This window comes from Chanodichthys erythropterus, chromosome 22 (assembly GCF_024489055.1).
Source record: "Chanodichthys erythropterus isolate Z2021 chromosome 22, ASM2448905v1, whole genome shotgun sequence".
Lineage (NCBI taxonomy): Eukaryota > Metazoa > Chordata > Actinopteri > Cypriniformes > Xenocyprididae > Chanodichthys > Chanodichthys erythropterus.
In genome coordinates this window covers 35,492,282-35,507,106 of record NC_090242.1, presented here as the reverse complement: position 1 = coordinate 35,507,106, position 14,825 = coordinate 35,492,282, and the positions used below count along the sequence as shown (strand labels likewise).

The 14,825-nt window shown below is 42.1% G+C and overlaps 1 protein-coding gene across 8 annotated transcripts in view; it reads right to left on the bottom strand.

The window, feature by feature from the left end:
* LOC137012072 (transcription factor 4-like) overlaps positions 1 to 14,825 on the bottom strand; it is a 184,629-nt gene that overhangs the window by 34,035 nt on the left and 135,769 nt on the right. For all 8 annotated transcript variants that reach the window (XM_067375079.1, XM_067375077.1, XM_067375078.1 and 5 more), the window contains 4 exons: positions 7,232 to 7,337; positions 1,186 to 1,319; positions 882 to 1,017; positions 370 to 440 (listed from right to left, as the gene is read on the bottom strand). In XM_067375079.1, coding sequence (XP_067231180.1) covers positions 370 to 440; positions 882 to 1,017; positions 1,186 to 1,319; positions 7,232 to 7,337 — 447 coding nt within the window. The remainder of the gene's footprint in view (positions 1 to 369; positions 441 to 881; positions 1,018 to 1,185; positions 1,320 to 7,231; positions 7,338 to 14,825) is intronic.

The window sequence follows — 14,825 nt, the reverse complement described above, 5'->3', positions numbered from 1 at the left end:
CAAACAAACAGCAATGACAAACGAGAGCGCCACAAACACACAACATCATGCTGAAACTCCCTACAGGAGCGTTTGTGTGAATCCTCATTCGTCTGATTGATTCTGCTGGCTAAGTTGTTTTTGTAAAAGGCAACATGAAATCATATTTAACTATTTGTTTTCTTAATAAATGTCTGCATGATGCATTAAAGCCTGCATGAAATGGAGTTTGTAATAGTCAACAAATGTAGGGCGGGGCTTGATTTTGTCCATGGGGAATTGATTGGATGGTTGAGGTTTGCTATTGGTTGAAACAAGTTGTTTCATGTTGTCTTTTGCAGCTGTGTATTTTTGTATTTGTCTGGGCCTACATGAGACCTGTTGACTCACTGAAGCCAGAGCCTTTCCTAACGCGTCTCCCGTCTGAGAGCTGCTTCCTGCTCCGCTCGACGCTCGATTGGCTGAAACACAACAGAGAGAGAGATTATAGAGCTTTGAAACTTCTATCCATTTAAATAAGATATAGACAAAAGCGCTGACTTTAAATGAACACTTCAGAGCAGAGATTCTTAACGAGGGGCCCAGCACACTTCCAAGGGGACTGCAAATTAAGCTTTTAAATAAGCTAAAATCCAGGCTGATTTTGGAACTGTCATTCGGAGGAATAACCAATGATGTTCATCAGCTGATCAGAAACAGCTACTGATCATCTTAACATGAACAAATTGGTTGATTAAATCACTAATGTTGTTGGGCAGCTAAACCTGATCTCCTGTAGCTCCCTTGACCCCTTCTCTCAGAACAATTCCTCAACATTTGCATTAGTTTGCATTGTGAAAATGACTGAATCAAATCCTCATTCCGCTTTGATTCCTACTGATCAGTAGTCACTCCAGACTCACCCATGACGCTGTCTGTTCCGTTTGTGGTGGCGGAGCAGGACGCCGTGCTGTAGTGATTCGTCCCGCCGCTCCGATGGAAACTGGACATGGGAGGAAGACTGGGGTTAATCTCAGCAGACGAGTGTGACGGGTAACTCTGCAAAACACAGAGAGAAAGAGGGTTATTGAACAGATAACACTTGACCATAGAGCATCTTTATTTTAAACTCATTCCTAGAACGCTATCACTGGACATTGTTTAAAAACCCATAAGTCTGCTGAACTAATCTCAACTAGGTGAAGAGAGGTGAGTAAAAGCACTCACGAGTCTCTCGTGCGGGTGAAGGCCGCAGTAGCTGCTGCTCTGAGCGCTGTGTGTGGAGTTTCCCAGCATGCTGTTGTATCCGGGCTGGTTCATACTGCCGGATGAGCTCCATGGGTCTGTACTGTGATGACCGTCTGAAATCATTCGTGAAACACACATAGTTAGATCAGACTGTGACTTTAGAGAGGTGTTTTTTTTTTCTATGTGGTTTCTAGGGTGATGCGAGTGTTTTAGGCAGTTTCTATGCAGTTGTTAGGATGTTCTGAGTGTTTTAGGCTGTTGCTATGTGGTTTCTAGACTGATACAAGTGTTTTAGGTTGTTGCTATGTGATTGCTAGGGTGCTGCAAGTGTTTTAGGTTGTTGCTATGTGATTGCTAGGGTGCTGCAAGTGTTTTAGGTTGTTGCTATGTGATTGCTAGGGTGCTGCAAGTGTTTTAGGTTGTTGCTATGTGATTGCTAGGGTGCTGCAAGTGTTTTAGGTTGTTGCTATGTGATTGCTAGGGTGCTGCAAGTGTTTTAGGTTGTTGCTATGTGATTGCTAGGGTGCTGCAAGTGTTTTAGGTTGTTGCTATGTGATTGCTAGGGTGCTGCAAGTGTTTTAAGTTGTTGCTATGTGATTGCTAGGGTGCTGCAAGTGTTTTAAGTTGTTGCTATGTGATTGCTAGGGTGCTGCAAGTGTTTTAGGTTGTTGCTATGTGATTGCTAGGGTGCTGCAAGTGTTTTAGGTTGTTGCTATGTGATTGCTAGGGTGCTGCAAGTGTTTTAAGTTGTTGCTATGTGATTGCTAGGGTGCTGCAAGTGTTTTAGGTTGTTGCTATGTGATTGCTAGGGTGCTGTAAGTGTTTTAGGTTGTTGCTATGTGATTGCTAGGGTGCTGCAAGTATTTTAGGCAGTTTCTATGCAGTTGTTAGGATGTTCTGAGTGTTTTAGGCTGTTGCTATGTGGTTTCTAGACTGATACAAGTGTTTTAGGTTGTTGCTATATGATTGCTAGGGTGCTGCAAGTGTTTTAGGTTGTTGCTATGTGATTGCTAGGGTGCTGCAAGTGTTTTAGGTTGTTGCTATGTGATTGCTAGGGTGCTGCAAGTGTTTTAGGTTGTTGCTATGTGATTGCTAGGGTGCTGCAAATGTTTTAGGTTGTTGCTATGTGATTGCTAGGGTGCTGCAAGTATTTTAGGCAGTTTCTATGCAGTTGTTAGGATGTTCTGAGTGTTTTAGGCTGTTGCTATGTGGTTTCTAGACTGATACAAGTGTTTTAGGTTGTTGCTATGTGATTGCTAGGGTGCTGCAAGTGTTTTAGGTTGTTGCTATGTGATTGCTAGGGTGCTGCAAGTGTTTTAGGTTGTTGCTATGTGATTGCTAGGGTGCTGCAAGTGTTTTAGGTTGTTGCTATGTGATTGCTAGGGTGCTGCAAGTGTTTTAGGTTGTTGCTATGTGATTGCTAGGGTGCTGCAAGTGTTTTAGGTTGTTGCTATGTGATTGCTAGGGTGCTGCAAGTGTTTTAGGTTGTTGCTATGTGATTGCTAGGGTGCTGCAAGTGTTTTAGGTTGTTGCTATGTGATTGCTAGGGTGCTGCAAGTGTTTTAGGTTGTTGCTATGTGATTGCTAGGGTGCTGCAAGTGTTTTAGGTTGTTGCTATGCGATTGCTAGGGTGCTGCAAGTGTTTTAAGTTGTTGCTATGTGATTGCTAGGGTGCTGCAAGTGTTTTAGGTTGTTGCTATGTGATTGCTAGGGTGCTGCAAGTGTTTTAGGTTGTTGCTATGTGATTGCTAGGGTGCTGCAAGTGTTTTAAGTTGTTGCTATGTGATTGCTAGGGTGCTGCAAGTGTTTTAGGTTGTTGCTATGTGATTGCTAGGGTGCTGCAAGTGTTTTAGGTTGTTGCTATGTGATTGCTAGGGTGCTGCAAGTGTTTTAAGTTGTTGCTATGTGATTGCTAGGGTGCTGCAAGTGTTTTAGGTTGTTGCTATGTGATTGCTAGGGTGCTGTAAGTGTTTTAGGTTGTTGCTATGTGATTGCTAGGGTGCTGCAAGTATTTTAGGCAGTTTCTATGCAGTTGTTAGGATGTTCTGAGTGTTTTAGGCTGTTGCTATGTGGTTTCTAGACTGATACAAGTGTTTTAGGTTGTTGCTATATGATTGCTAGGGTGCTGCAAGTGTTTTAGGTTGTTGCTATGTGATTGCTAGGGTGCTGCAAGTGTTTTAAGTTGTTGCTATGTGATTGCTAGGGTGCTGCAAGTGTTTTAGGTTGTTGCTATGTGATTGCTAGGGTGCTGCAAGTGTTTTAGGTTGTTGCTATGTGATTGCTAGGGTGCTGCAAGTGTTTTAAGTTGTTGCTATGTGATTGCTAGGGTGCTGCAAGTGTTTTAGGTTGTTGCTATGTGATTGCTAGGGTGCTGCAAGTGTTTTAGGTTGTTGCTATGTGATTGCTAGGGTGCTGCAAGTGTTTTAAGTTGTTGCTATGTGATTGCTAGGGTGCTGCAAGTGTTTTAGGTTGTTGCTATGTGATTGCTAGGGTGCTGTAAGTGTTTTAGGTTGTTGCTATGTGATTGCTAGGGTGCTGCAAGTATTTTAGGCAGTTTCTATGCAGTTGTTAGGATGTTCTGAGTGTTTTAGGCTGTTGCTATGTGGTTTCTAGACTGATACAAGTGTTTTAGGTTGTTGCTATATGATTGCTAGGGTGCTGCAAGTGTTTTAGGTTGTTGCTATGTGATTGCTAGGGTGCTGCAAGTGTTTTAAGTTGTTGCTATGTGATTGCTAGGGTGCTGCAAGTGTTTTAGGTTGTTGCTATGTGATTGCTAGGGTGCTGCAAGTGTTTTAGGTTGTTGCTATGTGATTGCTAGGGTGCTGCAAGTGTTTTAAGTTGTTGCTATGTGATTGCTAGGGTGCTGCAAGTGTTTTAGGTTGTTGCTATGTGATTGCTAGGGTGCTGCAAGTGTTTTAGGTTGTTGCTATGTGATTGCTAGGGTGCTGCAAGTGTTTTAGGTTGTTGCTATGTGATTGCTAGGGTGCTGCAAATGTTTTAGGTTGTTGCTATGTGATTGCTAGGGTGCTGCAAATATTTTAGGCAGTTTCTATGCAGTTGTTAGGATGTTCTGAGTGTTTTAGGCTGTTGCTATGTGGTTTCTAGACTGATACAAGTGTTTTAGGTTGTTGCTATGTGATTGCTAGGGTGCTGCAAGTGTTTTAGGTTGTTGCTATGTGATTGCTAGGGTGCTGCAAGTGTTTTAGGTTGTTGCTATGTGATTGCTAGGGTGCTGCAAGTGTTTTAGGTTGTTGCTATGTGATTGCTAGGGTGCTGTAAGTGTTTTAGGTTGTTGCTATGTGATTGCTAGGGTGCTGCAAGTGTTTTAAGTTGTTGCTATGTGATTGCTAGGGTGCTGTAAGTGTTTTAGGTTGTTGCTATGTGATTGCTAGGGTGCTGCAAGTGTTTTAGGTTGTTGCTATGTGATTGCTAGGGTGCTGCAAGTGTTTTAAGTTGTTGCTATGTGATTGCTAGGGTGCTGCAAGTGTTTTAGGTTGTTGCTATGTGATTGCTAGGGTGCTGCAAGTGTTTTAGGTTGTTGCTATGTGATTGCTAGGGTGCTGCAAGTGTTTTAGGTTGTTGCTATGTGATTGCTAGGGTGCTGCAAATGTTTTAGGTTGTTGCTATGTGATTGCTAGGGTGCTGCAAGTATTTTAGGCAGTTTCTATGCAGTTGTTAGGATGTTCTGAGTGTTTTAGGCTGTTGCTATGTGGTTTCTAGACTGATACAAGTGTTTTAGGTTGTTGCTATGTGATTGCTAGGGTGCTGCAAGTGTTTTAGGTTGTTGCTATGTGATTGCTAGGGTGCTGCAAGTGTTTTAGGTTGTTGCTATGTGATTGCTAGGGTGCTGCAAGTGTTTTAGGTTGTTGCTATGTGATTGCTAGGGTGCTGCAAGTGTTTTAGGCTGTGGATATGTAGTTGTTAGGGTGTTCTGAGTGTTGCAGGCTCTTACTAAGCAGTTGCTAAGGTGTTCTAAGTGTTGTAGGCAGTTGCTATGAAGTAGACTGTTGATATGCAGTAGCTAAGGTGTTCTGAGTGTTTTAGGCAGTTGCTAGGGTGTTTTGAGTGTTTTAGGTAGTTGTTATGCAGTTGCTAGGGTGTTCTCAGTGTTTTAGGCTGCTGCTATGCAGTTGCTAGGGTGTTCCGAGTGTTTTAGGCTGTTGCTATGCAGTTGCTAGGGTGTTCCGAGTGTTTTAGGCTGTTGCAATGCAGTTGTTTGGGTATTCTGAGTGTTTAGGCTGTTGCGATGTAGATGTTTGGGTGTTCTGAGTGTTTTAGGCTGTTGATATGCAGTTGTTAGGGTGTTCTGAGTGTTTTATGCTGTTTCTATTGTGTTGTGAATGTTTTAGGGAGTTACTATGGTGTTCTAAGTTGTTGCTATGCAGTTGCTAGTGTGTTCTAAATGTTTTTAGCAGATGCCATGCAGTTGTTAGGGTGTTTTGAGTGTTTTAGGCAGTTTCTTGTGTGTTATGGCTGTTTTTAGGCAGTAACTATGGTGTTCTGAGTGTTGTAGGCTGTCACTAAGCAGTTATTAAGGTGTTCTGAGTATTGTAGGCAGTTGTTATGCAGTAGTTAGGTGTTTGGAGTGTCTAGACTGTTGATATGTAGTAGCTAAGGTGTTCTGAGTGTTTTAGGCAGTCGCTATGCAGTTGCTAGGTTGTTTTGAGTGTGTTGACTGTTGATATGCAGTAGCTAAATTGTTCCGAGTGTTTTATGCTGTTGCTATGCAGTTGCTAGGGTGTTCTGAGTGTTTTAGGCTGTTGCGATGCAGTTGTTTGGGTGTTCTGAGTGTTTTAGGCTGTTGCGATGCAGTTGTTAGGGTGTTCTGAGTGTTTTATGCTGTTTCTATTGTGTTGTGAATGTTTTAGGGAGTTACTATGGTGTTCTAAGTTGTTGCTATGCAGTTGCTAGTGTGTTCTAAATGTTTTTAGCAGATGCCATGCAGTTGTTAGGGTGTTTTGAGTGTTTTAGGCAGTTTCTTGTGTGTTATGGCTGTTTTTAGGCAGTAACTATGGTGTTCTGAGTGTTGTAGGCTGTCACTAAGCAGTTATTAAGGTGTTCTGAGTATTGTAGGCAGTTGTTATGCAGTAGTTAGGTGTTTGGAGTGTCTAGACTGTTGATATGTAGTAGCTAAGGTGTTCTGAGTGTTTTAGGCAGTCGCTATGCAGTTGCTAGGTTGTTTTGAGTGTGTTGACTGTTGATATGCAGTAGCTAAATTGTTCCGAGTGTTTTATGCTGTTGCTATGCAGTTGCTAGGGTGTTCTGAGTGTTTTAGGCTGTTGCGATGCAGTTGTTTGGGTGTTCTGAGTGTTTTAGGCTGTTGCGATGCAGTTGTTAGGGTGTTCTGAGTGTTTTAAGCTGTTTCTATTGTGTTGTGAATGTTTTAGGGAGTTACTATGGTGTTCTAAGTTGTTGCTATGCAGTTGCTAGTGTGTTCTAAATGTTTTTAGCAGATGCCATGCAGTTGTTAGGGTGTTTTGAGTGTTTTAGGCAGTTTCTTGTGTGTTATGGCTGTTTTTAGGCAGTAACTATGGTGTTCTGAGTGTTGTAGGCTGTTACTAAGCAGTTATTAAGGTGTTCTGAGTGTTGTAGGCAGTTTCTATGCAGTGGTTAGGGTGTTTGGAGTGTCTAGACTGTTGTTATGCAGTTGCTAAGGTGTTCTGAGTGTTGTAGGCAGTTTCTATGCAGTGGTTAGGGTGTTTGGAGTGTCTAGACTGTTGATATGCAGTAGCTAAGGTGTTCTGAGTGTTTTAGGCAGTTGCTATGCAGTTGCCAGGGTGTTTTGAGTGTGTCCTAAATGTTTTTAGCAGATGCTATGCAGTTGCTAGGGTGTTCTGAGTGTTTTAGGCTGTTGCTATGCAGTTGCTATGATGTTCTGAGTGTTTTAGACATTGTGGATGTTTTTAGGGAGTTACTCTGGACTATATGAGTGGTTGCTATGCAGTTGCTAGTGTGTTTGAAACGTTTTTTAGCTGTTGCTATGCAGTTGCTAGGGTGTTAGGCAGTTGTTCTGTGTGCGGTTTACCTGGCATAAAGAAGGAACTGGTAAAGCTGCTGCCCGGTGCTTTAGAGGACGGGTAACCCGGTGAGTCCCGGTTATAATCGGCAGTGCTGGCAGACGGGGCGTATACCTGAAGCAAACATACAACATGCGTAGATCAGGACAACTGAAGACACAACACATGCTTTCAACATGCATCTTACTTTAGATTTTTATGCAATCAAGATCATCATTTCATGCATGAAGATGTATTAGAAAAAGCCTGTAAAATAGCTTTTTATGATATCAGGAGAGGAACACTTTCTCAGGAACAATTTGCCGTGTTCCCAAAGTGTTGCAACACAATAATTTAGTGCAAATGTGAGACGAGCAGCTGCGGCGGATCAGTGATGACATCAGTGCACAAACAGCAGAGCATTCCCGTCTGGAAAACTGTGCTCTAATGACTAGCAGGAACGCTGGGAACATGCCGGATGGGAATAGCTGGAATAAACACAGTGGATGTGTGAGGACAGAACGACCCTCAGAGATACAGAAACAGAAGATCTTCCTAAATTGACCTCAAATTACAAGAAAATCAAAGATTATATCTCTCTAACTCAAATATTTCTCCAAGATAAAGCTGTGACTAAATGCAGAGCAAACGAAAACTTTAAGTGGTTTCTGAAGAGAACATGTTTCTTCTAAGGAATTGTAGGAGTAAAATCTGAGACAAACCTAAATGAGGCTCAACTGAGAACTCATGACATCTCCAGAGCTCGAGGGTGAAGTTTGAGGAGTTTTATGGAGACCAAGAGACTTCAGCACAGATGGAGGACTTTACTTTCCCATGAACCATCTTACACACACACACACACACACACACACACACACACAACGTCTGTGAAAGAGATCAGGCTGTGACTTTGGGGGGGTTCAATAACATGGAGATTTTGTTCTGGCTAGTTTGTTTCTGCTGTAGTGAAGCACCTGTCCATAGTTAACGCACACATGTGTTTTGAGTGGTTTTTAGTCTGTTGCTATACAGTTAGGGTGTTTCAAGCGCTTTCGGGTGTTGCTATGCAGTTAGGGTGTGCGTTTCAGGCTTTTGCTATGCAATTAGGGTTGCTCTGTAGCTAGGGTGTTTCGAGCATTTTAGGTGATTGCTTTTTAGGCAGCTGCTATGCAGTTAGGGTGTTTCAGGCTGTTGCTATGCAGTTAGGGTGTTTCAGGCTGTTGCTATGCAGTTAGGGTGTTTCAGGCTGTTGCTATGCAGTTAGGGTGTTTCGAGTGTTTTAGGCTGTTGCTATGCAGTTGGGGTGTTTTGAGAGTTTTAGGCTGTTGTTATGCAGTTAGGGTGTTTCGAGTGTTTTAGGTGGTTGCTATGCATTTAGGGTGTTTTAAGAGTTTTAGGCAGCTGCTATGCAGTTAGGGTGTTTCAGGCTGTTGCTATGCAGTTAGGGTGTTTCGAGTGTCTTAGGCTGTTGCTATACAGTTAGGGTGTGCGTTTTAAGAGTCTGCTGTGCAGTTAGGGTGTTTCGAGTGTTTTAGGGGGTTGCTATGCAGTTAGGGTGTTTCAGGCTGTTGCTAAGCAGTTAGGGTGTTTTGAGAGTTTTAGGCAGCTGCTATGCAGTTAGGGTTTTCTTGAGCACTTTCGGCAGCTGCTATGCAGTTAGGGTGTTTCAGGCTGTTGCTATGCAGTTAGGGTGTTTCAGGCTGTTGCTATGCAGTTAGGATGTTTCAAGTGTTTTAGGTGGTTGCTATGCAGTTAGGGTGTTTTGAGCACTTTCGGCAGCTGCTATGCAGTTAGGGTGTTTCAGCTGTTGCTGTGCAGTTAGGGTGTTTCGAGTGTTTTAGGTGGTTGCTATGCATTTAGGGTGTTTTAAGAGTTTTAGGCAGCTGCTATGCAGTTAGGGTGTTTCAGGCTGTTGCTATGCAGTTAGGGTGTTTCGAGTGTCTTAGGCTGTTGCTATACAGTTAGGGTGTGCGTTTTAAGAGTCTGCTGTGCAGTTAGGGTGTGCGTTTTAAGAGTCTGCTGTGCAGTTAGGGTGTTTCGAGTGTTTTAGGGGGTAGCTATGCAGTTAGGGTGTTTCAGGCTGTTGCTATGCAGTTAGGGTGTTTCAAAAGTTTTAGGCAGTTGCCATGCATTTAGAGTGTTTCAGGCTGTTGCTATGCAGTTAGGGTGTTTCAGGCTGTTGCTATGCAGTTAGGGTGTTTCAGGCTGTTGCTATGCAGTTAGGGTGTTTCGAGTGTTTTTAGGCTGCTGTTATGCAGTTGCTCGGGTGTCTTGAGTGTTTTAGGCAGTTGCTAGGGTGTTATGGCTGTTTTTAGGCAGATACTTTGGTGTCCTGAGTGTTTTAGGTTGTAAGTATGCAGTCGCTAGGGTGTTTCGAGTGTTTTACGCAGTTAGTACGCAGTTGCTAGGGCATTTTGAGTGTTTTAGATTGTTGCTATGCAGTTGTTAATGAGTGCAGGGTTGCTAGGCGGTTGCCAGGTGTTTTCTTCATGTTTGGTCTGTAGATGTGGCCCTGGTTTCTCCTTCGATGTGTGTCTGTGGGATTCTTGTGGTCCAGCAGGTGCATCTGATCACTTAAAAGTAGCAGCACCTCTGCTCAACAACACACATGATTTGAGGAATCATTCATTTCTGGAGCACAAATGCTGCAGGAGTGAGTCTGTTTACTGCTGCAGATCAGGAGCAGATGGAGTGAAACCAGAGCAGTCACGAAAGCCACAACACACACACATACACACACACAAAGTCTCTCCCACTACACACCTTATCGGTGTAACTCGCTTGCTGCACCTGTGCTGAACTGACCCACTACACACACACATGCAATAAACACACATGCAGGAAAACACACACTTTTGAAATAGACATTCAACAAACTAGCAAACTAACATTCGTTATTTTTGCGGAAGGAAGTTCCGCCCCTCGCTTTGGACTTTATTCCATCAACCTGCAATTGCCATAATGCTGTACAGATGTAGAACAACATCAAGAGCTCCAACACACACATACACACTGGGGTCTGGCTTTACCATCAAACACTAATCTATTCCACATGAACCACAGCGAGTGAGCGCACACACACACACTCCCTGAGGAGAAGTGGCTTCCTGTGGCTTGATTAGGGAGAACTGTGCAAAGACAAGTGCCTCCCACAACAGCACCTGTGACTGTGTGTGTGTGTGTGTTTCAGGTCAGATGTCAATACAGCCAGGAAACACTTTACACACAACTAATAGAAAGAGAGACACACACACACAGATTTTGCTGGTTTCTGTCAGGTTGTCAGTTCAGACGAGACGATCACCGTTTTTTAATAAAAAATAAAAAAATTCATAAAAAAATTCATACGAAAATTCATAAAATTAATAAAAATTCAATTTGTTAATGAAATGATACTAAATATATCATAAAAATGCAAAATTTAAGAAAATGACTCATTATAAAACAAAACTCAAAATGAGTTGATGAAAAGCTAATGATTAAATCATAAAAATGTAAAATTAAAATAAATACTTTTCAAATAAAAACAATTAAAGTGGAGGAAAAGTTAATCATTAAATATATTAAATAAAAATATAAAATTAAATTATTTTAAAATAAAACAAATTACTGGATGATTTTATAATGTAAATAAATGCAAAATATATATAAAAAAATTTTGACATGCATGTCATGTGACCGTTAACCTACATCAGAAAACTGTGAATGTGTTGGTAAATTATTGAAATATTAACTACAAATTTCAGAGGGACTTCAAGAAAATATTCCAGCTCAAAGGAGGTCGGCTAATGGAAAAACGTTACGGAATCTCAGATTTAAAGAGAAATGAAAGCGGTTTCTTTAGGACAATCAGTAAATCACTGTTTACGTGAGAAATCTCCACATGCTCGTCCACCTAGACAAAAAGTTCAACCACAAAAAGACAATCGAAACAGCTGAAATCCTCTCTTTACACAATATTTGAGTTTTAACAACAACACAAGCTTCACTTTGTGCTTTTAAAGCCGCTGTTCAATTTCCACAAACTGAAGGTCGAGTTAAAATGATTCTCTGTGATGATCAGCCGTGTGTCACAGATGTTGAACATGGACATTCAGTTTCAAATCTAAAGCAGAATATTCCTTTTTAAGAACAATAACAGGTGGAGAAAACACATCTGGAGCTGATGGAACACAACACACACAAATGAGAGAAAACAAAGAGTTACAAGATGAGACAGAGAGAAAGAAAAGAGCTCAATTCAGTGTTTATACTGAGAAATGAGTTCAAGATGCAACACACACACACACACACACAAATCTGATCAAAGGCACCAAAGCTTTTAATTGACCTGTAATTACATCAAATGAACCTGGAGAAACACATACAGATGGAGAGAAAAAGTAAGGAAAAAAAAAGAAACAAAACAAAAATACTTAAAAAAAAAGAAAGAAACTAAACAAAAAATAGTAAAGAAACAGACCGAAAAGAAATAAAAAGAAAGGTGTGTCGTGTGGGTTCACGTTCAGGTCTGAAGTCGGAGACCTGTGTGGGTGTGTGTGTGTGTGGGCATCTCTGATTTGACTGACAGCTTGACAGTGTGGCCTTGCTGTGTGTGTTGCCATAGCGATGGCAGAAGAAAGCGCGTCAGATCTGAGCGTGTCTGCAGCACAGATGGTGCCGAGAGGAACCGCTCCACACTTCCCTCCATACTCACATATCTGCCGCTTTGCCTTGCTTTTCATTTCTTTATTGTTCATCCTCATGGATGCCATGCCAGGTAGAGACATATACACACACACACACACACACACACACACACAAGAAGATCCAAGCGCTTCAAGCCATGCGCTCGTCGGCTGCGTGTGTGTTCTCTGTTTCAGATCAACAGGATTACGTGTCAAGCGCTGCCATGTTTCTTTCTTCTCTTCTTTTCTCTCATTCTTGTCTTTGTCGGGGATCGACAGCAGATCTTTGTTCTCTAACAGATTTACCCTGTTTGATTACAGTGATTTACTGCTGCTGGAGCCCCCTAGTGGAGCTCCACACACACACACACACACAGACACACACTCTCACACATACACACACGCAGACACACACTTACACACTCAGACAGACTCACTCACACACACACTCATGCACTGACACTCTCTCACACAGACACACACACACACTCAGACAGACTCACTCACTCACGTACACACACGTACACACACACAAGTACACAGACACACTCACATGCATACTCACACACTCAGACACTCACACACACACACACACACACACACACGCATAAACACACACACTCACATCACACACTCAAGCACACACACACACTCACATCCGCACACTTTCTCTCTCTCTCACACACACTCACATCACACTCACTCACACACACTCACTCTCTCTTACACACACACACATCACACACTCAGACACTCACACACACACACACACACACACACACACACACACACACACTCACATCACACACTCAAGCACAAACACACTCACATCGCACACACACACACACACTCACACACACGTACACACACACACACACACACACACTCACATCCGCACACTTTCTCTCTCACACACACACACCACACACTCAGACACTCACTCACACACACGCTCAAGCACACACACACCACACACTCACATCACACACTCAAGCACAAACACACTCACATCGCACACACACACACACACTCACACACACGTACACACACACACACACACACACTCACATCCGCACACTTTCTCTCTCACACACACACACCACACACTCAGACACTCACTCACACACACGCTCAAGCACACACACACCACACACTCGCATCACACACACACACACACACACACACTTTCTCTCTCTCTCACACACACACATCACACACTCAAGCACAAACACACACTCAAGCACAAACACACACTCACATCGCACACTCACACACACACACACGCACACACTCACATCACACTCACTCACACACACTCACTCTCGCTTACACACACACACACACACATCACACACTCAGACACTCACTCACACACACGCTCAAGCACACACACACGCACACACTCACATCACACTCACTCACACACACTCACTCTCGCTTACACACACACACACACACACACACACACACACACACACACACACACACACACACACTTTCTCTCTCTCTCACACACACACATCACACACTCAAGCACAAACACACACTCAAGCACAAACACACACTCACATCGCACACTCACACACACACACATGCACACACTCACATCACACTCACTCACACACACTCACTCTCGCTTACACACACACACACACACACACACATCACACACTCAGACACTCACTCACACACACGCTCAAGCACACACACACCACACACTTGCATCACACACTTGCATCACACACTCAAGCACACACACACACACACACACACTCTATAATTTAACTATTATATATGAAATATTATTTATCTAATATCTAATAATATTACCATTAAAATATAACATTGGACGAATGCAAAGCAAATGTATTTAAACATCACATGTGATGCACAACAGTAAGAGTGTTTTCTATGAGGCACGACAGAAAAACACTAACTAATGATCAGTGTTACGGAATCACAAGAAACAATTAAAAGAAAGAATGAAAAATGATTAAGAAAAGAAAGTTCTTTAATATAAACAGTAAAAAAGAAGAACATCTAAATAAATGAACGTACATTAAAATAAAGCAGTGCAGAGTAAAATAACGAAACGTTTATGGTATACGAACATAGTAATCAAACGTACGGTGGAAGTCGCATGTCTAACCATCTGATAGGATCAGAAGAAGAGAGACGTGGCATGTGTTTATAATATGACTGTCCAAATGTTGAGTCAGAACAGATGAAGAGATCTGATACGTGATGTCAGTCGCTCTGAATCATCGCACACTTCAAACAGCAGCTCCATCCCTCTCCTCGCCTGTTTGATCTTAAACCTCTTGTTTCAGTAAGCATGTTTCACTTCAAAAACATATACTTTACTAACAGCCTTTAATGCATTGTAAAGGTATTCAAAATGTATGTCATAATGCATAAGTAATTGTGCATTGCAACATTTGCAGATCTGAAATTGTGTTTTAATGCATTATACTTTATAGACGTGTAACAATGCATATGTATTATAACTGTGGTTACAATTATGACATGATAAGGTGCATAACAAGGCATGATTAATAAATACATATAGGCTCGAAGTTAATAATTTCGCTTCACAATCTGTTTAAAAACACTACAGAAAACTCAGGAAAAGCACCTGCTTCACAGAACGACTCACATTGAGTCAGTATGTATCGCTACTGACCACGTAAACAGGAAATGACACTCATGTGTCCACCCCCACAGCCTTATGGGTATTAACAGCCACTCTGTGCCTCTTTTGCTTCTCCAATCAAATAAGTCAAAGAAGGTACTTAAAAACCTCGAGGGAGGCAGAAAGAGAAAACCAGGAAAAAAGGAAAGCGTAAACATCTTTCATGAGGTTTTCAGTGCTTTCTGGTAATTTTAGGCATTTAGAGGTTATTTTACATCATGTTACAAAAAAACAGACTATTATTACCGACAAAAAAACACAATA